General features: G+C 51.9%; 12 protein-coding genes across 12 annotated transcripts; 8 read left to right on the top strand and 4 right to left on the bottom strand.

Annotated features, from left to right (window-relative positions):
- Nucleotides 1-585: 585 nt before the first annotated feature.
- W97_05772 (uncharacterized protein) lies at nucleotides 586-2,142 on the bottom strand (the record flags this gene model as incomplete). Its single annotated transcript, XM_007783654.1, has 3 exons — nucleotides 586-1,410; nucleotides 1,484-1,663; nucleotides 1,729-2,142. 3 exons carry the CDS (start codon nucleotides 2,140-2,142, stop codon nucleotides 586-588), a joined length of 1,419 nt encoding a protein of 472 aa, XP_007781844.1.
- A 3,828-nt stretch (nucleotides 2,143-5,970) lies between these two features.
- On the bottom strand, nucleotides 5,971-6,645 carry W97_05771 (uncharacterized protein; the record flags this gene model as incomplete). Its single annotated transcript, XM_007783653.1, has 3 exons — nucleotides 5,971-6,186; nucleotides 6,296-6,417; nucleotides 6,489-6,645. 3 exons carry the CDS (start codon nucleotides 6,643-6,645, stop codon nucleotides 5,971-5,973), a joined length of 495 nt encoding a protein of 164 aa, XP_007781843.1.
- Nucleotides 6,646-7,218: 573 nt separating this feature from the next.
- Nucleotides 7,219-8,089, top strand: W97_05770 (uncharacterized protein; the record flags this gene model as incomplete). Its single annotated transcript, XM_007783652.1, has 3 exons — nucleotides 7,219-7,410; nucleotides 7,473-7,854; nucleotides 7,908-8,089. 3 exons carry the CDS (start codon nucleotides 7,219-7,221, stop codon nucleotides 8,087-8,089), a joined length of 756 nt encoding a protein of 251 aa, XP_007781842.1.
- Nucleotides 8,090-8,677: 588 nt separating this feature from the next.
- W97_05769 (uncharacterized protein) lies at nucleotides 8,678-9,492 on the top strand (the record flags this gene model as incomplete). Its single annotated transcript, XM_007783651.1, has 2 exons — nucleotides 8,678-8,836; nucleotides 8,899-9,492. 2 exons carry the CDS (start codon nucleotides 8,678-8,680, stop codon nucleotides 9,490-9,492), a joined length of 753 nt encoding a protein of 250 aa, XP_007781841.1.
- An 844-nt stretch (nucleotides 9,493-10,336) lies between these two features.
- On the top strand, nucleotides 10,337-11,428 carry W97_05768 (uncharacterized protein; the record flags this gene model as incomplete). The annotated part of the gene is made up of 2 exons (XM_007783650.1): nucleotides 10,337-11,171; nucleotides 11,223-11,428. The coding sequence occupies 2 exons, from the start codon at nucleotides 10,337-10,339 to the stop codon at nucleotides 11,426-11,428; spliced, it is 1,041 nt and encodes a 346-aa protein (XP_007781840.1).
- A 491-nt stretch (nucleotides 11,429-11,919) lies between these two features.
- Nucleotides 11,920-12,304, top strand: W97_05767 (uncharacterized protein; the record flags this gene model as incomplete). Its single annotated transcript, XM_007783649.1, has 2 exons — nucleotides 11,920-11,947; nucleotides 12,015-12,304. 2 exons carry the CDS (start codon nucleotides 11,920-11,922, stop codon nucleotides 12,302-12,304), a joined length of 318 nt encoding a protein of 105 aa, XP_007781839.1.
- A 3,985-nt stretch (nucleotides 12,305-16,289) lies between these two features.
- W97_05766 (uncharacterized protein) lies at nucleotides 16,290-17,174 on the top strand (the record flags this gene model as incomplete). The annotated part of the gene is made up of 1 exon (XM_007783648.1): nucleotides 16,290-17,174. One exon carries the CDS (start codon nucleotides 16,290-16,292, stop codon nucleotides 17,172-17,174), a length of 885 nt encoding a protein of 294 aa, XP_007781838.1.
- A 512-nt stretch (nucleotides 17,175-17,686) lies between these two features.
- W97_05765 (uncharacterized protein) lies at nucleotides 17,687-18,910 on the top strand (the record flags this gene model as incomplete). The annotated part of the gene is made up of 1 exon (XM_007783647.1): nucleotides 17,687-18,910. One exon carries the CDS (start codon nucleotides 17,687-17,689, stop codon nucleotides 18,908-18,910), a length of 1,224 nt encoding a protein of 407 aa, XP_007781837.1.
- A 252-nt stretch (nucleotides 18,911-19,162) lies between these two features.
- Nucleotides 19,163-21,217, bottom strand: W97_05764 (uncharacterized protein; the record flags this gene model as incomplete). The annotated part of the gene is made up of 6 exons (XM_007783646.1): nucleotides 19,163-19,804; nucleotides 19,840-20,178; nucleotides 20,234-20,742; nucleotides 20,797-20,927; nucleotides 20,982-21,046; nucleotides 21,104-21,217. The coding sequence occupies 6 exons, from the start codon at nucleotides 21,215-21,217 to the stop codon at nucleotides 19,163-19,165; spliced, it is 1,800 nt and encodes a 599-aa protein (XP_007781836.1).
- A 492-nt stretch (nucleotides 21,218-21,709) lies between these two features.
- W97_05763 (uncharacterized protein) lies at nucleotides 21,710-22,525 on the top strand (the record flags this gene model as incomplete). Its single annotated transcript, XM_007783645.1, has 1 exon — nucleotides 21,710-22,525. One exon carries the CDS (start codon nucleotides 21,710-21,712, stop codon nucleotides 22,523-22,525), a length of 816 nt encoding a protein of 271 aa, XP_007781835.1.
- Nucleotides 22,526-22,705: 180 nt separating this feature from the next.
- On the bottom strand, nucleotides 22,706-24,829 carry W97_05762 (uncharacterized protein; the record flags this gene model as incomplete). The annotated part of the gene is made up of 1 exon (XM_007783644.1): nucleotides 22,706-24,829. One exon carries the CDS (start codon nucleotides 24,827-24,829, stop codon nucleotides 22,706-22,708), a length of 2,124 nt encoding a protein of 707 aa, XP_007781834.1.
- Nucleotides 24,830-25,268: 439 nt separating this feature from the next.
- Nucleotides 25,269-26,685, top strand: W97_05761 (phosphoribosylamine-glycine ligase; the record flags this gene model as incomplete). The annotated part of the gene is made up of 3 exons (XM_007783643.1): nucleotides 25,269-26,079; nucleotides 26,151-26,435; nucleotides 26,492-26,685. The coding sequence occupies 3 exons, from the start codon at nucleotides 25,269-25,271 to the stop codon at nucleotides 26,683-26,685; spliced, it is 1,290 nt and encodes a 429-aa protein (XP_007781833.1).
- Nucleotides 26,686-27,049: the final 364 nt, after the last annotated feature.

Below are 27,049 nucleotides of genomic sequence, written 5' to 3'. Positions count from 1 at the left end.
CTCAACATTAAGAGGCAGCAGTGCAGTCTAGTTCTAAATAGAGTGGTATGACCCATCTAAGCAACGAGAGAGTTCGGTACTTCGTGTGTTTCGCCAGATAGCATTAGTCGTCCTTAGTCGCGTTCTGCGTTCAGTAAACATTTGGGTTCAAAGAACCTGGACACAGCGTTCGCATTATTCAACAAAAGCTTCGCGAGTGAGAACACACACTTCATTGGAAACAAGCATTGTGGAGGCACAATGTGCGTCTAAGAGACTCGAGTGAGAAGTGAGGCAGAAAGTGGAGCGATGTAACAGAAGCTACGACCGACGTCCATCACGTTGACGCATATCGGTGATGAACCATCAAGATACGAAGAAGTTAATCCGAAGAACTTGTAAAGCACATGAAATTGTTGACGAGATGGTTGGAAGAAGCGCATGATTGCATCCGCCTTTACGGCTGTGCAGAACCAGAGCGGGCTATTCAGTCTATGATCATGCATCATAGGCTTCCAGTATCATCTACACTGAAACGTCAGCAGGGACAATCCGACGCAACTGTAAATCCAATCTCCCGGCGCCGAATAAGCTGCATGCATGAGTTCAAGAGACCACCGGCTCCTCCCTCTTTCTCGCGTCCTCAACAGCACGCTGCCAACTCATCCATTTCGTAACCAGGCCTTCCACAACCGTGAGCAAGGCCGAACCGGACCATAGAGCAATCCACATCCCATTCAACTCCAGCTTCGGCGGTCCTAGCTCGAGATAAAGGGCCAGCGGCACAGCGTACGCGTAGTTCACGGAGAAAATAACCCATCCGCCGATGGCTTGCCTGCCGAGGCCCCTCATGATACCGTGGCAACAACAGGCAGTAGCATCAACGAACTGAAATACTGCCAGGTAAGGCAATGCGCTTTCAACAAGCGCACGAACCCTGTCATCTTCGATGAAGAACGGCAAGAAGATCTCTCTCAAAGCAAAAACTAATAGAGCGGCGTCCACAAGTCCGATGAGCGCGAAGATGACCGCGTAGGTGCTGGTTGCTTTTCTGGCCGCATCCAAGGCTCCGCTTCCGACAAGGTGGCCTATCCTCGTGCTCACAGCAACGCTGGCAGAGAAGGGCATGTGCCACACGAGAACACAAGCGGTAGACAGAAGGGATTGCGCAGCAAGGTGAGCAGTGCTAATGTATGCGGTGCTGAGATTGAGGATCTCGAAGGCGAACCACTCGCACATTGTCATGACGGCTCCGGCAAAGGAGAGCTTGACCATCGAAGACCAGTTCCGGAAGGCCGCTGAGGTAGAGCCTGGCCAGCATTGCAGTGTCCAGGGCGCTGCGAAGCGGATGTAGAGCAGCAGGAGTACCGGCCGGAAACAGTTCGTAAGGGCTGCTGCAAGAGCCGCACCAGAAACACCCCATTGCAGTCGCTGCATCGAGGCATCAGTAAGTGGATGATTAGAAAGGGGAGAGTGAAGGATAAAGAAAATGGACTACACATACAAAGACGAAGAGCGCATTGAGAAACAAGTTCAAGGGGGCACAGAGAAGTAAAACCACCAAAGATGCTGTGAAATTGCCCTGCGCTTGCACAAATCTTTTCCCTGCCTCAAACGTTGCGTAACCTGGAACTCCGATGAGAGATATCCGCAGGAACGATCCAGCCAGAACGGCAAGGTCTTTCTGTGGGACAAGCAGAGCCAGGATCCAGGGAAGCATATCCAAAGTGCTCCGATAGGAATAGAGACCAGCATCAAAAACAGGATCATCCTTTGCATGTGCAGTCCCACAAGCTTCAAGTTACCAGATCCGTAAGCTTGAGCGCAGAGAGTGTCAAGGCTTGTTGCCATTCCTTCGAAAACAGCAAAGCCGGTGATGTTCATGGTAGTGATACCAAGCGAGACGGCAGCGAGCTCATCGGTCCCCAGATGGCTGACGACCAAAATGATCACCAGGTTGTAGAAATACTGCAGAAGGTAGGTGCATATCAAGGGAGCCGAGTACCCGAGAAGTAATTGGGACTCCGTCTTCCAATTCGTTTCCAGCACAAGACCGACATCTGAATTAAGCGCATTCTTGCTGTCGGCTTGCTCCAGGGCTGAAGGGTCAAACGAGGACAGCAACGGGGTGGTTTCGGTCATAGCGGCTGCAGCGGAAGCCATGAGTGCAGTCTTCGGAGCAGAGGGTGTCACTTCTGCCACGGTGCCAGCTGAAGTCGATTAGTGAACGATATTGCCATGCCGGTGCACAAAGTCAAGAGGGTCCTCGAGAAGTAACACTTTCCCAGTCCGTTATCAGAGGCAGCGGGGTAGATAATGCTGCATGCACGATGGACGGCGGTTGGACCCCATTGCAGCCCGCATTGGATCGCGCCATAGGTACTCAGTATTGCAGTGTGGCTCAACCCTTTGCGTTGCTGAGATGCATGTGGGTGGTTTGGCATGCAGTTGCGGGAGGCTAAGGAGCTGAATCCTGGTGACGGGACGGGAGCGCCAAACCCGAACTCCCAATGACTAAGCGAGCCGGCTACAACCTAAGTAGACAATGGCAAGCCAGATGGCGCATCAGAACGTGATGTTTGCACTGACCCAGATCTCGACTAGGTCCTCTTGTTCAGGAGATAATATAGTCTGAAGAAGGTGGACACGCACACGTGAGAACCATGATGGCGAGAGTCGGTTGCGCGCCGAAGCCTAGATCATTCGAGAGGTTGATGCGGTACTTTTTATATACATGGGAGATGAGATTGTAAACATCCTGACAGTCATAGCAACAGTTGGCCCACATGACCCAGACACTTCTTGGGGAGCGTGTGTAATAGCAGAGCCCGCATCGGAGCGTTATCAATCGAACTCACAGGTTAATTCCTTGAGCCTCCTGGCCCCCCTTGGCCATGACCTCACCCGCCCGCATCAAATTCTATTCCAAGTGTCTCGAAGCTTACGGTCACAGCTATTTGTAGAGCGGCGTAAGCTAGGCTTCCTGATATTCCTTTGGGAGCGGATGTAAGCCCTCTGTTCAGTGCTTATGCCAGAAGCCTTTCTAAGAGAGCTCCCCTGCTTCAGTGACGCACGATCTGAAGAAGGGGGATTAACAACAGATTCGCAGTGATACTGCTTGTGTACCTATCGCACTTCCGCTCTGCTGAACGCGCCCTTCTCGTCACGCCGAACACCAACGCAATGCTCGCCCCTTAGTCGCGCCACCTGAGCTTTGGCAATGAGCTGACTTCGGAAAGTTTCGCTGCCAAACGCCAGTCCGCTAGAAAGATCTCGGATCCACTGACTATTGTAAGCTGAATGCCAGATTGGTGCAGCGCTTCGCGTCTTTGGGTCCCCGAGAGCGCGTTCCGTGCTTTCTACCATTTGTCTGCACATATACTGAACGGAGTGGATCTCAGACAAGACAGGTTTATGTAGTAGAGAAACGCAATAGATATAGAGGCAGCTTACCAGTCTTAGAAGAGATAACCATCACTTCTCTTTCCCCGGAGAGCAACACCAGCGCCCGCTGTTACCCACACCCCTAGCTTTAGGGCGCTTGTCACCTGCGAGCCTCTCTTCGTAGGGCTTATTACGCCTCCGCAGAAGCTTGTGAAAGAGGACACTGAGCCAGATGTGCTCATCAAACAATAGAAACAGTCGTCGTCTCGTCTACTTCGTCACACCATCCGTGGATGTATGGGTCGTCATCGGGCTCAGGAGGCTCCCGCTGCAACACGCAACCGATGCGCTTGTACACTTTAGACACAAGACGGACAGACCGAAGGACCAGTGAGAACTCGTTACGATATCCAGTTTGAGTAGTCAGCTTTAAGCAGATGAGATCTCTGTGGTCCGAAATATGTCGATGTTCGCTTGCGCTGATATCGTAGTCCGCCTGAAACCTCACTTTTACAGGGCCCCGCAGGCACGAGATTTGCAGCGAATCTATGGGCACCATTCCTTCTTGGTATATCACTCTTACTGATAGTATATGACCAGATAAGGAGACACGGCAAGATGCAAGCCGGTCGGTGGGTTCCGGATTAGGTGGTTGACAATCTATCGCAAGCAAGGTTGCATGAACGAGTCCTCCGTTCAGATCAGAACTCTGATCATAGTACATGACACCCGTATCGAGAACTCCCCATGACCAACTCGGCGCATTGATACTGCTACGCTCCCCAATCGGAAATTCCTGGGAAATCCAGCACAGGCCATGGATGAGGGAGTCCTCCCACAGTCCGGCTAAGTACCTCCCGTCTCGGAAGGGCTGCATCTGCTTCGCTAATCCGGATATAGCGGCCAGTCGATCGGACTTGTGGGGCAACTAAAGTTCAGAGTACTCCGACACTACTTGACACCATTCCGCGTGCTTGTCGGCGAGTGGAACATTGGAGGCCAACAGGCGGCTGTAGCCTACTGTGCGCAAAGAAGTGTTTCGCAAAGGCTCAGGATGACACTCGCACCTGGTCTCCTCTTTACACTCCTATAAAAGCTCTCGCTTGCCGAAATGTAAATAATGACGTGCTAGAAGCCTTTCTTGATACGCCCACCCACGCTGCAACAACGGAAATTTAGGAGTTTCTCTGTAGTCATAGAGTCCATTCCAATGCGGTAAGGAATGGCGAGCGTAGATGGTGCACGGCGCCCCATCTTCTGTTGTGGCTACTGACGTGTGGTGTCCTTGATCCTGCGGAGATCGGGAGAATAGACCTTCGGAATTGTCTTTCGACTTCGAAGCCGCTATGGTCAGGACTGAGTTCTGGTAGATCGACGGCATTTGGGTTGCCTCTCCACGCCAGTCTTCCTCGGCATCCTGCAGGATGCACAAGGAATCAATCCACGAGTAACGCATATGAGATCGGCGAACGAAGGTGATAGCTTCTTGAAAGGTTCTTGGCAGTATGTACTAGGGTATTTCCTTCTTGCGCTCTTGTAACATAGTAGTGCCGGTAGTCGAGCACGGTGTACTGCCTCAGCAATAACTCAAGCAGACGTAAGGCGCGACTGTATTCTGTGATTCATACAATCTCACCATTCCGTCCTCTCCGGGCGGTCCAAGGTCCAGGACTTTGCTTGGCAAGAAAGGGTTTCCCGAATTCTTGTAAGAGATGTGAGTTTTGGGACACCTGTCCGGCCAGTCCGTTGCTGTCGAGAAGCTTGAGCACGAGGCAGTATCGCCAGGTACGAGGGCACTATGCTTTACGGCTGTCAATGAGGAAGGGTTCTCTGAGAGAGTCAGCCTGCCACTTGAAGTGCAACAAGGTGATAAAGGAGCACAACCTACCATCTGTAGTGAAGAACTCAAGGTCTATCCGATTGAACTCATATCGATCGGGGGTCTTCCGCATTGGGGGGTTGAGTTTCAGATATAGCCTAGAAGGAAGGTAACGAGTCGGTTCTGCCCCATATCCAAGCATCGACAGAATTGTCTACACTTTTTCCGGCGGCGCACTTTTTCCACGCCAATGCAAAAGAGCTCGCAGGCAGAACAACCCCTTCGGGCTGAAGCCCGCAAGTCTAGGATAGTCGTTTTTGCGTAAATCCTTGAATATGTCTGCACAAGCAACAATTTGCGATTCTGCTGAAATGATGGGGTGTTTACATCTAGCAGTAGGGTTGATGAGCAAGCAGCAAAAAGTTGAACAGAAGCGATCAGGAAACAAGGTCGGTCAAGATTAATGTCCATCACGTGATCAAAGACAATCATTATATCTCTTCGGAAGGCGTACTCATACTCAGGATCTACCTACTGTAAGACACCTCACTAAGTACTGCGAGTCAGACAGATCCTCCGAATGGTCACAATACTATCCCAAGATCTGCAACGAGCAACGTGACCAAAATCCCAACGTACCAAACAATATGGAGGTTCGGCCGGATAAAAAACACGAAGGACGCAAGATGTCCCCCACTTCGCCAATGAGCTGTGCAGTAGTCAAGCAATACAACGCCAACACAGCCTGACCATCTTTCCTTAAGACTTCAAGCGCCAAAACGCGTGCGCTAACCAGCGCCGCCCCATGCCCCCCTGATTCTCCTCGCAAGCTGGATGTCTTTCTGCATGATGGTGACTCGCTTCGCATGAATGGCGCAAAGGTTCGTGTCTTCGAACAAATGAACGAGAAAAGCCTCCGCCGCCTCCTGTAGCGCTTGTATAGCTTGCGACTGCCAGCGCACAGTATCGCCGGTAGGGACCATATTGAGTGCTATTTCTCGGACCTTCACGCAAATAGTCAGCCAGGCATCCAATATAGGAGCAACTGGAGAGCAACGGGGAAACCGGAACTGCGCGCATAATGACATAAAGAGAGAGGACCTAATCACTCACCACTCTTGAAAACGGCAATTTCGCAACTAACAAATCCGTGCTCCTCTGATACTGCCGTATCTCCTTCAGCGCAAGGGCCCCAGGTTTGTATCTTCGCTTTGCTCGAGGAACCGGGTCGCCAGCTGCACCATCAAACCCGCCGCGTCAGTCTTTTCCCTCGAACCTCGCAACTTTCTCTACCACGCCAACTCACGCTCTACGTGTGACTGCCTGCCCCTCTTCGCTACCGCCTTTGAGGCCCGTCTTGGTGTGCTTGTTGATGCGCTCGCTGCTGATTTTCTCCCGCCGCGTTTGGCTGCTGGTAAGGATTTGCGCCCGACGGATTTGCGGCCCGCTTGTTTTGGTGGCATGATGGCGATCGAACGAGATACTGTTTAGTCGAGACTGAGGGTATGCGATCAACGGCACAGCATGCGCCTGGGCGGGAAACTTCCCAGGCGCAATGCGGTTTTATGGCTGACGCGTCGTTATTTGGTGCGTCGTAGCGGATGGTATTGATAGCGGTAATTGCAGCCTGAGTTGTGTAACTTGCGACTGTGGCTCAACAGGCCTTGCGATTCTAGCGACAATGCGACAGCTGGTTTCGATACTGGCGCTCGGTGGTATAGCTGGTAAAGCGAGAGGTTGGGTGCTTGGGTGCCCTGTTGTTGACGCGACCTCGGCGGCAGGGATGCGGCCGGCGGAATGCAGGGGACGTGTTGATCCGGCAATGGCTCGGATCTTATCGGCGATAATCTATGATGTCTTTCGCTCAGACGCTTCCGGTTGAATGAAAGACAGACAACGGCTCACAACCTCCACGTATATCACATACCCAACCCGCTCTTCTTGCTGTATAGACTCACCTCCCCTTCTGCAAACTATCCCCGCCATACCAAAACCTCTCCGGCTCTCAACATTCCGCTTCCTTTCACCCAACAATCATGGCAGCGATGCTCGGCGGCGGCGGCGCTGAAATGGGCCAGTTCCCACTCGAGCAATGGTTCTACGAGATGCCGGTCTGCACGCGGTGGTGGACGACAGCAACAGTCACAATGAGTCTGCTCGTACAAACAAAAGTCATCACGCCCTACCAGCTATTTTACAGCTTCCGCGCCGTCTTCCACAAGAGCCAGGTAAGCGCAGGCCGTTCCAGCTTCACGGCATAGATCGCGCATGACTGACACCCACCTCGCAGTACTGGCGTCTCCTCACCACATTCGTCTACTTCGGCCCCCTAAGCCTAGACCTCATCTTCCATGTCTTCTTCATGCAGCGGTACTCCCGCATGCTGGAAGAGTCGTCCGGCCGATCGCCTGCGCATTTCTCCTGGCTCCTTGCGTGCACGTCTGGTGTCATACTCTGCATTGCACCTATGTTCTCCATGGCGTTCCTCGGTACGGCGCTCTCCAGCGTGCTCGTCTACATCTGGAGCCGGCGGAACCCGGACACGCGGCTGAGCTTCCTGGGGATGTTTGTCTTTAGGGCGCCGTACTTGCCCTTTGTCCTTATGGCATTCTCAATCCTTCTGCACAACCACATCCCGAAAGATGAAATTTGCGGGGTGGTGGTGGGGCACGGTAAGTCCTTCGGCCTGGGCTCCGTGACAACACCTTATACTGACATGGTGTAGTCTGGTGGTACTTCAACGACGTTTTCCCACGCATCTACAACGGCCGCAAGCCCTTGGATCCCCCATCATGGTGGATTCAGCTCTTCGAAGGCCGCCAACGGACAGACGCAAATACGGCAGTAGCGGTAGACCATGACGTAGCGGCGAACATAGGCCGAGATACTCGGGGCCAGCATATATGAGGGTTGGAACGTTTTGCTTTTTGGAGAAGATACCCTTCGGCGTAGGAGGCGTCATATTTCAGCATTTCATGGCGTATCCGGGATGGCATAACGGAGAAAAGGCGAGTTGCGGTTTGTACAACGCCCATTGTTAAAACCATAGGTCAAAGGGCTCTGCTACCGACCGCTTGGAGTACTCCATCTCTCCTTCCGCAAATCTCCTTACAATTAAGTGCTAAATGAAGTCGAAATCTATAAAAATTCTAGATTCATACTTACTTCCTGCTACCGGTGTGCCACACGACCATCTTCGCTGCGATCATTGCCTTGCACAAGTCGATAGCACATCACCGGAATAGGGTGCCGGACCCCGCTTCATATCAAGTAGCCTCACTCAGAAAGCGTTGCTGACGTTGCCAGATATATATTAACGCATAGATAGGTGACTGCGCCGTTTCAGGCGCACTGCTAAAGTGAAGCGCGCGACCACAGCGCAAGACCTAGGAACGGGCACCACCCTACCTACCCTTCACCTCACCTGTCTTTCACCTCGCCTGTCTCTCACCTCGCCTATCTTTCACATCCACTTCAACTCATTTCAGTAGCACAATGGCTCCAGTTAAGATCGCAGAAGATTACTACGCTGTCCTTGAGGTTTCAAACTCAGCCGACAATGAAACGATCAAGAAAAGCTTTCGGAGGCTGGCAAGGCTGCTGCATCCCGACAAGAATCCTGGCAAGGCTACTGCGACAGCTTCATTCCAACTGGTAAGTTTGGTGACTTCAACGCGCATGTCGGAGCCGAAACAGGGGTTAACCTGTGTTTCAAGCTCCAAAGGGCATACGAGATAGTAAGCGACCCTGAACAGCGACGTGTCTATGATACGGTCTGGGAAAGCATTCGAGATCGTCTATGGGCACAGCAGGATGCGGAAAAACGCCAGGCTGAAGCCGCAGAGCGGAAGAGAGCTGCAGAACAAAAAGAGACCGCAACACGGAAGAAGGCTGCAGAGCGGAAGAGGGCCGCAGAGAGGGACCAGGCCGAAGCCGCAAAAGCAGAGGCAGAGCGGAAGAGGGCCGCGGAAGAGAGGATGAATAGACGAGAAGAAGAGACCGCACGGCAGGAACGTCTTCGATTCCTACAATCACGCCGAAAAGGCTACGAGATTGACATCATGGAGGCTTCCCGCGTGGTCCAACAAAAGAAGAACGAATTACTCAAGGAGGAGAACGAGCTCAAAACACTGGAAACTGCCATGCAGGAAGTGGATGACATGATTGCCGCCCACAGGGACCAGGAGGAAACAGAGGAGGCGGAGGCCCAGGCGGCGAAGTTGCGAGAACAGGTCAGAAAGGAGCAGGAAGCAAGAATGGAACAGGTGATGGACGAGCTGTTTGGGCGTAGCAGAAGGCCGAACTTGTAGCCAGAGCTTGGCAAGCGCAAGAGGCACGAGAAGCGAGAGAGCGAGCATAGATAGCGCGAGCGAAAGACGCGCGGCTGGAAAGGCACGAGAGGCGCGAAACTACGGATCCAAGCCAACAGCTCTCACGACATAGAAACCACTGGATGTGGATCCGACTCCAAAGCCACCACATGCCGGCATAACAAATCCTGGGTAAGAGCGGCGGGACGTCATCGCTGCAGCAACTGCGGCATTGTCCAGAACCGCTCCACTTCCAAACGTCCTGGTTGCAGCGTAGTTGCATGCGCGGACTGCCTACCGTGGAAACGTACATCTCATGGTCCATCTCAAGTAGACATATTTCACCGCCGGAGGAAACGGATAATCACACTTACGCATCTCATTCTCGCTTTCTTGAGCCACGGTGGAATATCCTCAAGTCAACGCGTGAGATCTCTGATGATGAACGAGGTACGCATTTCACATAGGCTTAGATGGCCTATTTTGTACTTTCTCCAGAGGCCAATGTTTCATGTTTCATGCTCCGCGGTCAAGCTTTACTTGCCCAATGAACGACGGCATCAGCGGCACGACGTTGCGGCTCGTCTCGTCCGCCTGCCTTTCTAGGTAAGGTGCGCCGGGCGGCGATGTGGGACCTGCATGACCATCTAACTACCAGCTTCAACGACGGTTTTGGGACCACGACGCTATCGCACTGGCGATGAACCAAGACTGGTAGGAAATGGCCGATGTTGCCGAGAGTACTAGAAGGATGCATCCGCCCTCTGAGTCTGCATTTACGCACACTTTGACTCTCACTTGTCTCCCCCCCCCCACCCGATAACCCCCTTCCAAACTACCCATCATGATCCCCTCCAACCTCTCCACCACTTTCCTCGCTCTCCTCGCCCTCCTCGCTCTCCTCGCCCTCCCTTCCGCCCACGCCTGGGGCACCCTCGGCCACACGACCGTCGCCCTAATCGCGCAAAACTTCCTCCACCCCACCACCATCGCCTACACCCAGCGTCTCCTGAACGACAGCACGCCCACCTACCTCGCCAACCACGCCACCTGGGCCGACTCCTACCGCTCGACCGCCGAAGGCGCCTTCACGTCCGTCTTCCACTACATCGACGCGCTGGACGCGCCGCCGCACTCCTGCGAGGTGATCTACGAGCGGGACTGCCCGGAGGAGGGCTGCATTGTCAGCGCGTTGGCGAACTACACCGAGCGCGTGCGCGATGAGGAGCTCGGGTGGGACGACAGGAACAAAGCGCTGAAGATGATCATCCACTTCACGGGGGACATCCACCAGCCGCTACACACGGAGAACACGGCTGTGGGCGGGAACAGGATCAACACGACCTTTGACGGGCGCGCGGGGAATCTGCATCGGGTGTGGGATAGCAGTATCATCGAGAGGCTGGTAGGAGGGTTCAATATGAGTTTTGCGCAGGCGTGGGCGTTTAACCTCACGACGGAGATTAAGCACGGGGAGTATAGGAGCCGGAGGAGGGGGTGGCTTAAGGGGATGGAGCTTGAGCAGCCGGTTGGGACGGCGATGGTGTGGGCGAACGATGCGAATGATGATGTTTGTACCACTGTGCTGCCGGGTGGGATGGAGGATGTTGAAGGCAAGGAGCTGGGAGGGACGTATTATCAGTCTGCTGTTCCGGCCGTGAAGAGTGAGGTTGCTAAAGGTACGTGTGTTTCGACTTCAATGCTCAAGAAGGTTTGCTGATGGATTTCAGCTGGATACCGTCTTGCTGCCTGGTTGAACCTCATTGCTACTGGACAGAGCAGACTGCCCAAGGGTCCGAAAATGCACAAACGCAATCCTCAGCCCGCCAACGTCTTGCCGGGGCAGGAGTTCGAGTGGACTGCGGCGATGCTCGAGAAGAGACTTGCTGTGAGAGCTGCTAGGGCGGAGGCTGAACTCCATGGCCATGAGTGCTGAGTGTCAAGTGTTCACTGTAGACAACACTACAAGTCCATAAGGAACGCGATAGATTGATGACGTGGATTCTTCGACATCCTTACATCAGCTGCTTGTCGCAAGATCTTCACTCTCTGAGTACCTTCACTGAGGCCTCAGGGCTTGCTCCGAAACCGCGTGTCAGTAGAGTCTCTGCATGTGCTTGTCAGGTGATTTTCTCATCTCTCACGCGCACTTTCCCACGGCGGACCGAACCTGCAGTAACCGGTCTGAAGACCAGCGTTGTTGAAACAGTGGATGAGTCAGGTGCTCCTTCCGAAAACCAGCAGCACCGTCACAGCCTTCTGAACTCTCGCTCTTCTGCACGAAAGAAGGCTTCCTGATCTTCGCTTCGAACAAACAAGCAACCACTTTGAACACACTTAACAGTCCATACGCTCATACCGCATCCCTAGCGACTGCCAGCTCGCCAGATCTAGGTCCCAAAGCTTCAACAACAGTCCGGAACAAGGATGGAGGCCTTCCTGGCATGGATTACAGGTAACCGAAACCTACACGGCACCTGGCAGTGAATGGAAGCAAAACAGTGCTGATCGGTTGCCTCCAGGCTACGAAGCGGCGCAGCAGAAGAAGCGAGACGAACAAGCGGCGAGATTGAGAGCCATCTGTGCGAAGTACAGAGAGATGTCGGCGAAAGAAACGGAATGCTTCGCTAGGTCTAATGAGCGACTGGCCCGGAACATAGAGCAGGGGAACGGAGCAACCAGGGAAGCCGCGGAAGCGATTGTGGCTCTCGAGGAAATCTTAGCCGGGATGGACAAGAGGAACAAGAGATATGAAGCGCTGGAGAAGGAATACGGTTGGCAAGCCGATGACGGGCAGGCTGCGTTGTTCTAGACAGTCGCAAGTACCAATCCATCCGGTACCCTTCCGTAGGTAGCAGGCTTTGCATGACACTGACGTGCAATGCCATTTGATCGAGCTAACATTTGTTGCTAGGACCCGGAGGTATCATGGCGGCTGAGAATTGAGCTCGGAGGAGAACAGACGAGCGACACACTCGCTTCGACTACGATATGGCGTTCTTCGTCCAAGCGTGGGTGAGTGGAGCCATCAGGGTGAAGGGATGCTAGACGAGTTATGTAGCAATCAAGTAGACGTTCGATGTCAGGCTGCTGCGGGTCAACGTCTGTCTCTCACAGCGCGCATGGATCTCCACAACGGGCCTTTGAAGTCTTCTTGTGCTTGTGTTCACTGTCGGCTTCATGGCAAACGGCTCGAGGGAGTTGTTCAGGTGGTTGAGGACGGAAAGTCGGATCAAACCCCATGCTCACTGTGCTTGCAGATAAAACCGGGAATTTGCCACCGAACGCCAACGCCTCCCCACATTTCATATAGAAATCTTTATGCGATAACCTGAGAACGTCTAAAACGCCGTGTTCACCAAAACGGTCTAATATCCTACCCAAAACAGTTAATTGTATAGAACTCTTGGTGTTTTAGTTTAAAAGACATTATCACCGTCTACTGTCCACTAGCCACTAGCTACCGTCTACTAGCCACGTCTACCGCAATACCGAAGCGCAAGGAGGTTATTAAGGTTACAGCTACTAATACTAAGAGAAAATAATTAAGAAAGACACTAGCTACTAGTAGTTTAAGAGCAGCTAGTGGTTCACAAGCGGCTATACCCTTATTGGCTCCTATCTAATTCTCTTATCCTTAATTCTCCCGTTCTTAAATTTAGACCGCTTCTATATCCTCCTATTCTTAATCCTCCCATCCTTAAACTTAGACTACTCCTATATCTATACTCTTATTACTACACGCTCCTACTATCTCGCTATTATTAGGGTAGGATAACTAGTAGTCTCTATTAGATACTACTACTAAATAAGAGACTACTAAATAAGAGGAGGTACTAGTATTTCCTTATACCTATTATCTTTAAGCTATTAATAATAAGAAGCTACTTAAATTGCAGACGCGTATCTATAAGATTAATAAGCTAGTGTTCTGTCTCTTCTATTCTAATATAGAGCGCTTTAAACGCTAGGCACTAAAGTATACTTAACTCTAGTAGCTTAAGTAGCTTAATATTCGGGCTGCTTTATTATAAGATAGAGGGGCTAGTATTATTTAGGATATTAATAATTAAGAGAGTATTAATAAGGCTAAATAAGTACTAGCTACCTAATATAAGGCCTACCCTAAGTGGAACCTTTAAGTTAATATTATAATTAAGGTTAAAGAGATTATTAAAGAGATTAACCTATTAAATTTAATACTAATTACTAGCTAGCTACTATAATAATAAGGTCGACGCACTACTACCTCCATCTAGCTCCTTAACCTCCTAAACTATATTACTACTATAAGAGCTACTAATAGCTACGCTTATAATCTTAGCTTTTATTAGTATTATTAGAATACTAGCTATTTAAACTATAGTAGGGATAGTAACCGCATTTACTATTTAAATAGCTTTAATACTCTACTAGATAACTATCTACCTCTTAACCCTAAGGTGATAGCGATTTAGAACTAAGATATTAGATAAGGCTAGGCTAATCTTAACTAGCTAATAGTTAATCTACTAATAAGGCTATTTAGTCACAAGCGCGTAAAGGAGGGTAATAAATTATAAAGAATAGATTAACTGCTAGTCTAGTAAGCGCTAGTAGCTAGATACTCTTTAGCTCTAGTCCCTTAGATATTTATACTAATAGTATAGCTACCTACTCCCTAAAATAACTGCGATTCTTTATAATTATTACTAATTTCAATTAAGGATAATCTAGATAGTATATTAGTATAGTTTATAAGCTAGACTAAGAGCTAGTAGTATTAGAAGGCACCTCCCTTATAAGTCTTTCTTAATTACCTAAAGGATAAGCTATCTAAAGATAGTTAGAATCTTAAGAAACTAAAAAAAAATATAACCACTAAGTAGTAGAGCGAGTATAGCTTTAAACTAGAGTATCTCGCCTATATTTATAGGGAAATTAGACTGTTTAAGAACGCCTAGTATTAAACACGCTAAGTATAGTATTTTTACCTCTTCTCTATTAAGATCTTATTATTAATTAATCTATATAGACCTAGAAGACTTAAATCTTAGTACATTATTATATTCTTTTTTATTTTTTATATCTAGTATTTCTTACTAGAGCTAGTTACCCCACTCTATCGACTAATTAAACCTAGGCGGTTAGTATTAAATATAAGCTAGACTAGCTCTAATAATTATCTAGTAACTCTAATAATTCTTTAGTAATCTATTGCTAGGTTAAAAAAACCTTAACACTAAGTAGTATTTAGTAGCGTAATATTTTTTAATTATATATATAAGCAGTAGTAGAGTTTTAGATATATTATATCCTAGAACTATTTTTTTTTATAAGCGTAGCTGCAATATTTGTAGAGTATCTAATTTAAACTAAAAAAGATAATAAGCTGTGTATAGATTTCTTATATTTCTATATAGAAAGCTATAGACTATATCTAGTATACTAAAAGTAAGTAGTAATATTCTTACTGCTAGCTATATAGATTACTAGGTGTAAGAGTACTATAAAGTCTATTATATTATCTATTAGCTGCCGCTAGCTCTTTATTTACTACTTTATACCTATAAATAAGGCCTTAATAGGGCTTAGATCTAGTAAGTATAATAGAAGGTAGTTAAAATTAACACTAAACTCTCTGAATAGCTCTAGTATCTAAGTGCTATAATAAGTAGTAATATTATCTATTATAATAACCGTTCGTCTAGGCTACTACTATAGTACTAGTAGTAGTATCTACTAGAGCTAAGCCTTAAAGATTTTAGCGTTTATAGCTCTCTTAATAATAAGGGTAGCGTTCTTAATATAGCCTTTAATTACTAGTACTAGTAAAACTAAGTAGACTTTAGAGCGCCTTATAGATATAATATCCTTAGCCTTGATACTAGCTCTAGACTAGCTATATTATCTATAGGGAGTATACTTATTATTAGTAGTCTTATCTATAAAGATAAGCTCGCTTTTATTATATTATAGCTACTAAGCTACTTAGACTATTTAAAGTAGCTTATTTTATTTAATTGCGTGCTATACTATCTTCTTTTAAGTCTATTACGCGCGTATTAGTATTAAATAGATAGTACTAATTAACGGTCGAATACTAAACTACTAGTCTAGCTAGGTAGCTATCTCTTTAAGATATATAGTAGGGTTTAACTAGAGCTAGTTAAGAAGCGCCTACTCTATAGTAGTTAGTATCTATTACGGTTATTTAGTAAGAGCCTAAAGTTATCTATATTCTCTTATACTACCGTGAGTAGTTTTAGACGGCCTTAAGCTATAATTAATAGAGAATAAGGTTAACTAAATAAGTCTAAGCTTAAGCGCATTCGGTATATAGTAGTTTTTAAGGCTTAAGTAAGCCGTTTAATCTTCTTAACCGGCGCATTTTAATTTAAAAGATGGATAATAGTATTAAATAATATAGCTAGTAAGTTTTCGAGCTATTGCGGCATTAAATAGGACGGTGGTTGTGTTAAAAACCTTAATCAGCTATACCGTGTGGTGGGGGAGCCGCTCCGGTGGCAAATTCCCGGTTTTATCTGCAAGCACAGCACGTGAACCCCGTGCTTCCCTGCCCATCCGTCGTTTTCTCCACACGCACCGGACCCCATCACCATATCTGCTCCTCACTTTGGCCCGCAGGAGCACTCGGCACTCAGCACTCAGCACTCAGCACTCAGGCAGTCGTACCGAGGAACATGCCGCAGTAGCGACGGCTTGTGTCAACATGTGAGAAAGCAGGGCCTCCAGTCTCGCCGTCTCATCATCTACCTGCCCACCCACTTCAATGTAATCCCACCCCACAGAGCCCAATGGCATCCCCCGCTGCCCCAAACGACCTCCTCACGTCCCTACACCGCGACGGCTTCGTCCGTATCCCCTCCGTCCTCTCCCCCGACGACCTCTCCACCCTCCGCGCCGCCGCCGCGCGCATCACCGCTCTCGCCCGCTCCGGAAAATGGCCCCACATCCGCACGCTCCCGAAGCAGTTCCCGCCCTGGCCCTCTTCCGCCGAACACGGCATCTGGGGCGTGCAGCACCTGCTCCACCCTAGCCAACCCGACCAGCCTCTGTTCCTGCGTTCTTATCTCAGCGACTCCATAATCTCGCCCGTTAAGCAGCTGCTCGAGTGTTCGGAAGACAAGCTGGTCATGGAGCTGTACAACCTGCTCGTGCGGCCGGACGTCGACTTCGCGCTGCGCTGGCACAGGGACGATATCGGGCCTGATGCGAGCGCTGAGGAGGAGGAGAAGAGGCTAGGGGAGCCGGGCTGGCATGCGCAGTGGAACCTCGCGCTGTGGGATGATCGGTCGTTGGTTGTGGTGCCGGGGTCGCATAGAAGGGCGAGGACGGAGGAGGAGAGAATGGCGAGGCCGTATGAGGAGCATATGCCGGGGCAGAAAGTTGTGGAGATGGGTGCGGGGGACGTGGTCTTCTATAATAATAATATACTGCATCGGGGGGTGTACGATGCCAGTGTGGAGCGGATGACGCTGCACGGAAGTATAGGGCATGTTGGAGGCAGCAAAGCGAGGGCGAGGAATGTGCTGCAGCATGGGATTGGTGAGTGGGTGGAGCAGATTGATTTTGGCTCCTTGGATGAGCCGACTAGGAAGAGAGCGGAGGGGATGCGGAAGAGGTTGGTGGAGATGGGCACGAGTTCGGGCAATGTGGGCTTCTTCTCGGAGAATGAGTGACAGGCTCTCCACATCATGAAGTGGTCAATTCGTCCGCTCATATCCGCAGGCGTCATACTCAGGCAGGAACCAATGTTTGATAGGCCCAGAAAGGGACGAACATGCTTTGGGTGTAGTATAGACGAATTGCCATGAAGTCAGGTTTCCTCGATCGTAGACTTTTATGTCAAGTTTACAACAATGCCCAGCCGCTCATGCGAGAGTTGAGCGATTCAAGAAGTACTGTATACCTGTGGCATGCATTGATCAGGCTGGGATCGTGATTTGAACGACCATCGGTACTAGTCACTCCTTCTCATGAAAGGCAGAGCTAAGGTACTTTTCTGTATCCTGCCAGCAGATTAAGAAGTTGCTACAACAATCACAACTCAAAACAGACGTCCGGCGTAGCGGTGTAGCGTGTCGAAGGCAAGCATCACGGACTACCTAATCTGGAAAAGCCGTGACCACCGCAAGCTTCACCTCCGAGCTCCACGTTCAACTTTGAGTTCTTGATCACAATCAACATCGCAATGGCACCGCAAAGCAGAGGCACACCCGTGCCCCCAGGCCTACAATCCAAGTCCACCCCGAATCTTCCCACCCTCAATCCACTATCGGTGTCTCCTCCAAAACTCCCACAGCGAACCAACACCGCAGCCGATCCAGTCCTCCCCAATGCTCTCTCACCAACGAGCCCGACCTCTCCATCCGAGGCTGCTTCCGCCGAGTCCAACACGGGCGCCGCTGATGAGATCGACGACATCTTTAGCCTCGAGCCTGAATCCTCGACCTCCTCCAAGTCCAATTCCGACGTCGAAGGTGAAGAAGAGGAAAACGGCGATGTCCCAAGCCCCGACGTCCGCATGCCCTCCCGGCCACTCTACAGGCACGCCTCGCGCTCCTACACCCACCTCCCCCCAGCCCCAACCCACGGCCTCTTCCCGCCATTCTACAACCGCCCCCCTACGCCCCTCCCGCCCTCGCCCAGCCTAACCTCCCTCCTAATCCGGCCCTCCCGCTCTGCGCAAACAAGCCGCCCAACCACCCCCGACGACTCCTCCGACCCCGAACACCCCTCCTCGCACCGCTACCACCACAGCCGCACCAGCACCGCCGGCACGACCGCCACCTCCGCCGCCACCAACACGGGCACCACCACCCCCGCGCTCCCCTCCGCCCTAACCGCGCCCCCGGACATACCCCGCGCCACCCCGCGCGTCCCAACCTACGAGTACTACGGCTTCGCGCTCTACCTCTTCAGCAGCCTCTTCTTCCTGATGTACCTGCTCTGGGCGTACCTGCCCTCGCCCTTCCTGCACCAGCTCGGGATAGACTACTACCCGAACCGGTGGTGGGCGCTCGCCGTCCCCGCGTGGCTGGTCGTGCTGGTCGGGTACATCTATGTGGCGCTTGCGAGCTACAATACGGGATATCTGACGCTGGCGATGGCGAGGGTGGAGAATCTTGTGGATGAGGCGGGGCGGATTGCGGTTGTTGATCGGTTTGGGAGGATTGTTAGGGGCGGGGGGGGTGGGGGGGAGGCGAGGGGGAAGGGGGGGAGGAAAGGGCATGCGAGGCAGGTGTCTGGTGGGAGGTGGACTGCACCTGTTGGGGTGGGGGCGTCGGAGGAGCTGGATTGGAAGAGCTTGTGGAGTGAGGGCACGGATGCGGTTATGGATGTGCCGATTGGAGGGGTTTGTGAGATTCTGTATGGGGAGGAGAGGGGTGAGCGAAGGGACGGTGCGGGTACTTGAAGAGGAATCATGGGAAGCGATTGCCCTCCAAAGAGGTTCGTGAGAGGAACGATTCTATCTGGTCCCGCATGAGTCGAGTCCACAGCGCAAGCCGACAGCACTTGGAGAAGAACAGTCGCGCGTTTTGAACGGAAAAGCCGGAAATCCGTACCCAACCGCACGCCACTGGGCAACGAATTCGGACGGACCTGGGACTACCAAAGCCCTCCTTTGACTCAACGCCCCGTGCGCCAGGCAGCCGACAAACATCGCTCACCTCCCAACCTCTCTCCTGAGCCTCCCAGCCGCAGTCGCAGGCGCCGGTTCCGGCCAAGCATCCACCGCATCCTCTACCTCCTCCAAAAAGGAGCTGCTATTATGCACCGTCGTGCCACCCAACACGACCCTCACACCGGGCGAACTCGCATTGACCTGCGCAACCATCTTAGCCTCTTCGTACGTGGTGCCGCCAACCATGAAGACGATAATGTCTTGTGGCTTGTCCCTCGTCACCCCGCCGCCCTCGACGAACGGGTAAAGTTGTTCGCGAAGCCGGCCCTTAATCAGGTCCTGCAGTGTCCCCTCCAGCCTAGGCGAATGCTGTGTGTACACGTTCTCGACGCCCTTGAGGCCCTTGAAGCGGTCGCGCGCGCCGCTGAAGAGCGAGCCGGACTGGAAGAGATCCGGGATGCCGCCCGCGGCTGCCGCGACGGGCTGCAGGGAGTGGTGGTAGGTGAGGAGGTTGGTAATGAGGTTGATGCGGTGGCGGGAGAGGTTGCCGGCCACGGCGAGCAGGTCGAGCAGCATGGGGGTTGAGTTGGACGGGTGCTTGGAGTAGCGCAATGCGTAGATGGCTGTTAGGCGGAGCTTGTTGGAGGCGGGGATTGAGGGGTCTTGGATTAGGCGTTGGAGCGTCTAAGTGATTGTTAGTACTGCGAATGGAGCCTAACTAGAGATGGAATGCGTGCTTTGAGGTCGTTCGAGTGGTTGTCATTGCAGGCTAGGCTCTGCTCGAGCTCGCTGACGTCGAGGAGCTTGTCTTCTCCTACGCGTCTGCTGAGTTCGCCTACAAGCGTGACGTGCTTCGTGACGTTGCCAGATAGTTTACGGAACTCTGGATAGTCTTCTACGAAGCGCTTCATGTCGGCAATGGACTCTAGTTTGTGAGTTCCTTGCGTCTTAGAGGCGAACTGCTCCACGTAATCCTTGGCGTTCTGGCCGAGGTCCCCGAAGTTCAGATACATGTTCTTCTTAAAGAAGGGGTCCTGATCCTGTGACAGATTTATCTCCTGTAACAAGTACCGCTGTTAGCACTGATCCCGCATTGCTCATGGAGCATACTACCTTCAGTTCGGGCCGAACATCCGGAACATCGCTCAAGTCTACCCTGCCATTGCGGATGCCGAGGAGCTCATGGACCATAGCCTGGTACGTCCACTGCGTCAACAGCGGCGTTACCGGGTCATCTCGTCGATCTAAAATCAGGAGGATAGGCGGCGTATCCGTTTTCCGGAAGTCGAAGAGCTGTTCCTCCTGCGTCATCTGGTACCGCACCTCGGTAGCAAGCTTCTTCGCCAGTAAACTGCTCTTCTCGTACCGTATCAGTGGTTTCTTCTTGAGCGACAGCAGCAGCGCGAGGACGCCTTCTGTGGCCCGCTGCAACGAGTCGGGATGCCACAAATCTGGGCTCGTGCTCCATATCATGTGTCCAGGGTATCCAAGATCTAAGGACATGAGGTCTGGGTTGATGACTAGGTAATCGGCGAAGTATTCTTGCACGGCCCGCACCACCTCGTGGTCGTCCGCTTCTGCCAGGCGCTCAAGAGAGGATTTTCGTATTATGTTGCTGAAGTCTGACACAGTCAGCGCTGTGCTCCACCTCCACAAATCCATCGCTGTGTACTGACAGATGTTGTACTCTCCGTACTTCGGTTCCCGCAGCTCTTCAATCAAGAATTGTATCGAATCCGGCGAGGGACGGACGAAGCAGAGGCAGCGGAGATGGCGCATCTTTTCGCGCTGCTGGTTATCGAGTCGGCTAGGTTTAATTGTCAGCGTGGTGGTGCGAAAACCTTAGATAGGTTTGCGGTACTCTGTAAGGAAGACTTCATGATTGAGGAGCGCGGACTGGGTGGTGGCTGTAGACATGATCGCGACCTAGCTACGCGTAAGCCTTTGATAGCAAGCCATGTGCGACTGGGTGGACAAACCTACAGTCTCACTGTCCAGCAAGAGTATCTTCATCTTCGCTGCTGGAGTACCAGCGGCGCTGTCTCCAGCTGACAACATCTTCGTGATGTAGCCGGAGACTGCTTGGACGATATCCATGATGATAGACGGAGCTTCTCGAGCTCTGCGATTTCAGACTTGCTTTGTGGCCCCATTCAGTCGTCGAGCGCCATCGTTGTGGTATGTTCAGTCAGTGGACTACCACGAAGCTCCACGCCGACTGATGCTCAGCATCGCGCTAAGCCCGGAATGTCTATCACTGTAATTCCATGGCTGACATGGACAAATGTACTGTAATTTTGTAGCTGACATCCATATATGTTACGGGGTTTGGCAGCTTTACCAAAACGAGTAAGGCAGTCCGCATTGCGTGCTGGGTCACTCCTCCAGTAGTAGGTATCGGTACCGGATACATAGGTACCTACCAGTATCACCTCAGGTCACCCCTGTTCCTAACCATGGCGGAACTGAGAGCCGGCAATGCTGTATCACCACGAAGGATAACAAAACTATTTAGAGAGACACTGCCTATGGCCGCGACGGATCCAAGAGACAAGATCTACGGGTCTTCTTGGCTTGGCAACAGGCAAAATGAGTTTTGACATACAGCCAGATTACGCCACACCTACTGCTACCGTCTACCGAGAGTTCGCAAGGACTGTTTTGAAACATGGCGATATGAGAATACTCTCCGATGCTGGTAAAAACAATCATAGCATCGCTGGCTTGCCGTCTTCGGCACCAGATTGGACAGCTTGGTCGTATAAACCCTTTGTGAGCGTATCCGTCTATCGTGCTTGTGGCGCCCGCAAAAAGATACAACTCGTGTCTTCGCCCACTAATCCGAACACAGTTTATATCATGGGCGGTATAGTGGATACTGTTCAATTTGTGAGCAAATCACCCCCGAGAGAGAAACGGTCGCCCTTGAAACGGGTTGTCAATGCAGAATTCCAGCGGAGAGCGCTAGTCGAGCGCTTGGACATTTATCCTACCGGAGAAGATATCTTCGAGGCTTACTGGAGAACTCTTCTCTATGATCGAGTCGAAGATAGTAATGGTCTTGCAGTCAAAGCACCCCCGGAGTATGGTGGCTACTACCCTGAGGTGCTGCGAGCTAGTACAGGAAGATCCCTTCGTAGCGCTTCCCACGGACTTACAACAGCACCTTTCATATACGACGTCGAGGCAGGCGAACAATTTTGCGTCACACAAAACGGCTATATGGGCAATGCGCCCCGTTCGACCCTTCCAGGGGACAAGATCTGTGTTTTGTATGGGGCACGAGTACCTTTCGTGTTACGGGAAGAGGGAGCATCTTACCGCATCATTGGAGACTGCTACATCCACGGACTCATGGATGGGGAAGCATTTCAACTCAAGCACTGGAGGGAGGAGATGATCTAAAAGCTGTACGTTGTTGCAGATCAAACGGCCACCGATGGCGCTAATAGAGCACCTAACTCTAACGGTTCCAAGTTTGAACGCCTCCCACACTCACTCAGCAGGGCTTGCGTCTTCCCTGGAAATCACAATCGCCGAACTCCGACGCTCATGCATATACCATACACATGCAGAACCTCGTATCTATTCCCACACCTCTAGATTTCTCAAAACACACCCCTCCTCTTTCCGTGTAACAAGCGTCCCAATCACGTTCACTATCTCCTCAGCCTCCCACAACACCTCCATCGCTTCTCTCGCCTTCTCTTTCGCCACGACAAGCACCATCCCCAGCCCTGTATTCCACACCCTCGCAAACTCCTTCGCCTCCACGTTCCCCGCCTTCTTCAGCCAGCGGAGCACGGCCGGGACTTCCCAGCTCTTGACGTCGATCTCGGCCTCGAGATGCTTCGGCAGCATCCTCGGCACGTTATCATATAGGCCTCCACCGGTGATATGCGACATACCCTTGACCAAGTCCGCATCAACTAGCTTCAGCAAACTCCTGACGTAGATCCTCGTCGGCGTGAGCAACGACTCTCCCACAGTCATCTTCTCGTCCCACGGCGCTTTCGCCCGATAATCCAGCCCCGCGCGCTCGACTACTCTCCGGATAAGCGAGAAGCCATTTGAATGCGGTCCGTTAGACGCAAGGCCCAGCAGCACATCACCCTCACTCATCTCCCCCTTAAGCGGAAGGACCTTCCTGCCCTGCGCGATAGCGCCGGTCGCCGCGCCACCAGCATCGTACTCGCCCTCGCGGTACAGATCCGGCATCTCCGCCGTCTCGCCGCCAACGAGCGCGCAGTTAGATTCTCTGCAGCCTGCCGCGACGCCCTCGACGAAGCGCACGGTGGTCTCGACGTCCAGCTTCGAGGTCGCGTAGTAGTCCAGGAAAGTCAGGGGCTCGGCGCCTTGGACGATGAGGTCGTTGACGTTCATGGCTACGAGGTCGATACCGACGGTGTCGTGCTTGCCCATCTCGAAGGCGATCTTTAGCTTCGTGCCTATGCCGTCGATGGCTTGGACGATCTTCGGCGCTTCGGTGTAGCCTGCGGCCTTGAGGTCGAGGACTCCGCCGAAGCCACCGATCTCGCAATCTGCGCCGGGTCGGGCAGTAGATGTGACGGCCTTTTTGATACGCTGCACGAGCTCGTTACCAGCGTCTATTGAAACTCCGGCGGCGGCGTAGGTCATCCGCTCCGCTGAAGAGGACGCCTCGTCAGTTATTGTCAGGCCATCCTCTGCTGGTTCAAGGAGCTTCCAGGTGCAGGTGATGTTTTCTTGCTTGAACTGGTTGAGGATATGTTGCGCGATGCCGTCGAAGTTGTCCGTGGCTAGTGCGAGTATGGTTGGGCCAGCGCCAGAAAGACATATGCCCAGAAGACCAGGATGCGAATTCGGAGTGACGGATTGCAGAATCTCGGTCAGCCCGGGTATCAGCGTCTTGCGATATGGCTGATGGATCTTGTCGCCCATTGCCCTCCATATGAGGTCAGGATCTGGCGGCGACTGGCCCAATGCTGTCGTGAGAAGTGCAAGCCTTTGCATGTTGTAGACGGCATCGGCGCGCGTATAGTGTGTAGGCAGCACTTCCCGCGCCTTGGCCGTCGAAACCTCGAAATCCGGTATTATGGCTATACATCTAATCTCCTTCGCCCATGTAAACTTGATGTAATGTCCGATATTGAGTGGTGGTTCCGGTGGCGTAAGGCCAGTGTCTATGCCACCCGCCGGCTCAGGTAGCACTTCGCTTAGGGGAATCTCTTTGCGTTCCATCTCCACTGGGTCAAGCTCGTTCAAGTATGTGCCCACGAAGCCACCATATAGAGCCGCCGCAATGTTGTCCGGGTGTCGTTCTATCATCAGGCCATAGTCCAACATGCGCGCTTTTGAGAGACCCAGCTTTCCGACCGCGTTTCCCAGCGCCACGCCTCCCATCACCGCTGCGCCCGAGGATCCTAGACCACGCCCAAGCGGTATCGGATTGATGATGTGAACATGCGTGCCAACGGGGAAGGTCCGTTGACCATGGCACTTCAGGACGTATAGCGCAGTGCGCGTTATGAGGTTGCGCTCCGCATCGAGCGAGACGCTCTCTTTCCCTAGGCCCTCGTAGGTTATCCTGCAGTTCGCAACAGCATCTAGGGACGCGTTCGACGCGTCTATGGTGACGTGTAGCTCGAGATATATGGAGAGAGCCAGGCCGATCACGTCGAAGCCGGGGCCTATGTTGGCGGAAGAGCAGGGTATTCTGATCTTGATCATCTTGGCGGTCGGGGCCGCACAATCGGATGCGAGGATAGGGAAGTGAGAGAGGTAAGAAGTAGACTGATGATAATTAATGAAGCAGTCCTACGCCGGGCGCCCAAAGAGGCACAATTGATATATATCCGAGACAGGCGAGCGCCAGCTCCAATCGAAGCTGGATACGACACGCTTTTAAGTGGAAATTCGGCGGTGACGATGCAAAGTGTGGTAGCTTTCAGCCTCAAGAAAGTGCCCCGCAGCGGCTTTGAAATTTTCCGGAGGGGTACCGTAGTTCGACACCTCAGGCGAATGTCCAACAGAAAACATTTTTGATAATTCCACCTCGACAAATCACACAAGGATCAGGACGACAAATCGCTTCTCCAGATATTCCTCGCACCTTGAACGCCTCTGGCAAATCATCTAGACCATCGTTGTGGGCCGGTTTCGAGTGGCAATGGCACAGCAAGGACTAAGAATTCTCCTTATCGGCAATGGGGGCCGCGAGCATGCTCTTGCTTGGAAACTATCTATATCCCTTCGAGTTGAACACATCTACTGCGTGCCAGGCAACGGCGGTACTGCTGGCGTCGATAAAGTTACCAACATCAGCACTATCGCTCAAAACGACTTCGCGGCCCTTGCAAGTTTTGCCGAAGAGAAAGGCATCAACCTGCTCGTGCCAGGTCCAGAGGCACCATTAGTCGCCGGAATAGTGGATTACTTCCAGCAGAATTTAAAAGGAGTGGAGTGCTTCGGGCCGAGCGCGAGTGCAGCGCGTATGGAGGGTAGCAAAACATTCTCAAAGGATTTTATGCAGAGACACAATATTCCTACGGCTGCTTACCGGAATTTCAACAATTATGACGAAGCGCAGGAGTACCTAGACTCCGTCGACCATGATGTCGTAATCAAGGCAAGCGGGCTGGCAGCCGGCAAGGGAGTGATAATACCGCAGAGCCGACAAGAAGCACAGGACGCGCTTCGCGAGATCATGTTGGACAAGGAATTTGGCGCCGCGGGCGATGAGGTCGTCATTGAGGAGTTCCTAGAGGGCGACGAACTCAGTATTCTGACATTCAGTGACGGGAAGACAGTCCGGAGCTTGCCGCCAGCGCAAGACCACAAGCGGATATATGACAACGACCAAGGACCGAACACCGGGGGTATGGGCACGTATGCGCCGACGAGGATAGCACCGAAAGAAGTGATAGATCAGATACACGAGACAATTCTGCAGCCGACGATTGATGGTATGAGGGAAGAGGGTAAGTTGCATTAAGCGCTTCGGCGACACCGGCGGGTGAAAAGGCAGAGCTGTGTCTGATCAATCGCATAGGTTTCCGTCATGTCGGAGTCCTATTTACGGGCTTAATGATGACAAAGTCGGGCCCGAAGGTGCTCGAGTACAACGTCAGATTCGGCGATCCGGAAACTCAGAGTCTCCTGCCGCTCTTGGAGAGCGACCTTGCGGATTTGATGCTGGCTTGTACGCAAGGCCATCTGAGTGAGGTCGAGCTGTACATCTCAACAAAATCCGCTGCCACCGTGGTGGTAGCTGCTGGCGGCTATCCCGGAGTGTATGCGAAAGGAATAGAGATGAAGCTGGATCCTGTCCCGGAAGGTAAGTGCTGTTGATCGACCCTGCAAGAACCATCATCGCTTACCCTTGCGCTGCAGGCATCGTGTTATTCCACGCCGGAACAGCTCTAGTAGGGAATACCTTGAAGACCGCAGGCGGTCGAGTGATTGCGTCAACGGCAACAGGAGACACCCTGGAAGAAGCTGTGAAGAAGGCATACGGAGGCGTCGGAGCCATTCACTTTGATAAGATGCAGTACAGGAAAGACATCGCAGCACGCGCATTGAGATGAACTGGAACTCTGTGCCGGGCACTCCCGACCTGGCCAAGGGGGATGGGGTGTACTTCCAAATGATCAAATCCTAGAACTGCCCACTTCTGCATCAGCGGCGCAAGCGACCAGTACGATAAGGGAGGAACGAAATCAGAATCGTCCGATCTAGGCATCCAGAAGCTACTCGCCACGGTACGGCTAAGGTCCCCACGCGCTGACGAGGCCGCATCTCGGAGCTGCAGGAAGCGTTCGAGAGTCGTCTTACTGGGGTAGCGCTGGATTCTCAGCTAGCCCTCCAAGGCTGTGGGGAGAACGGCAGAGATGGCATGATCTACATGCATGCTGCGTCCATGCGGGGGGTTTAGGCGTGCAGCGAGGCTTT

Source organism: Coniosporium apollinis, assembly GCF_000281105.1.
Source record: "Coniosporium apollinis CBS 100218 chromosome Unknown supercont1.28, whole genome shotgun sequence".
NCBI classification, from domain to species: Eukaryota; Fungi; Ascomycota; class Dothideomycetes; genus Coniosporium; species Coniosporium apollinis.
Note: the sequence above shows the minus strand (reverse complement) of the source record. Positions and strands in the feature narration are given on the sequence as shown.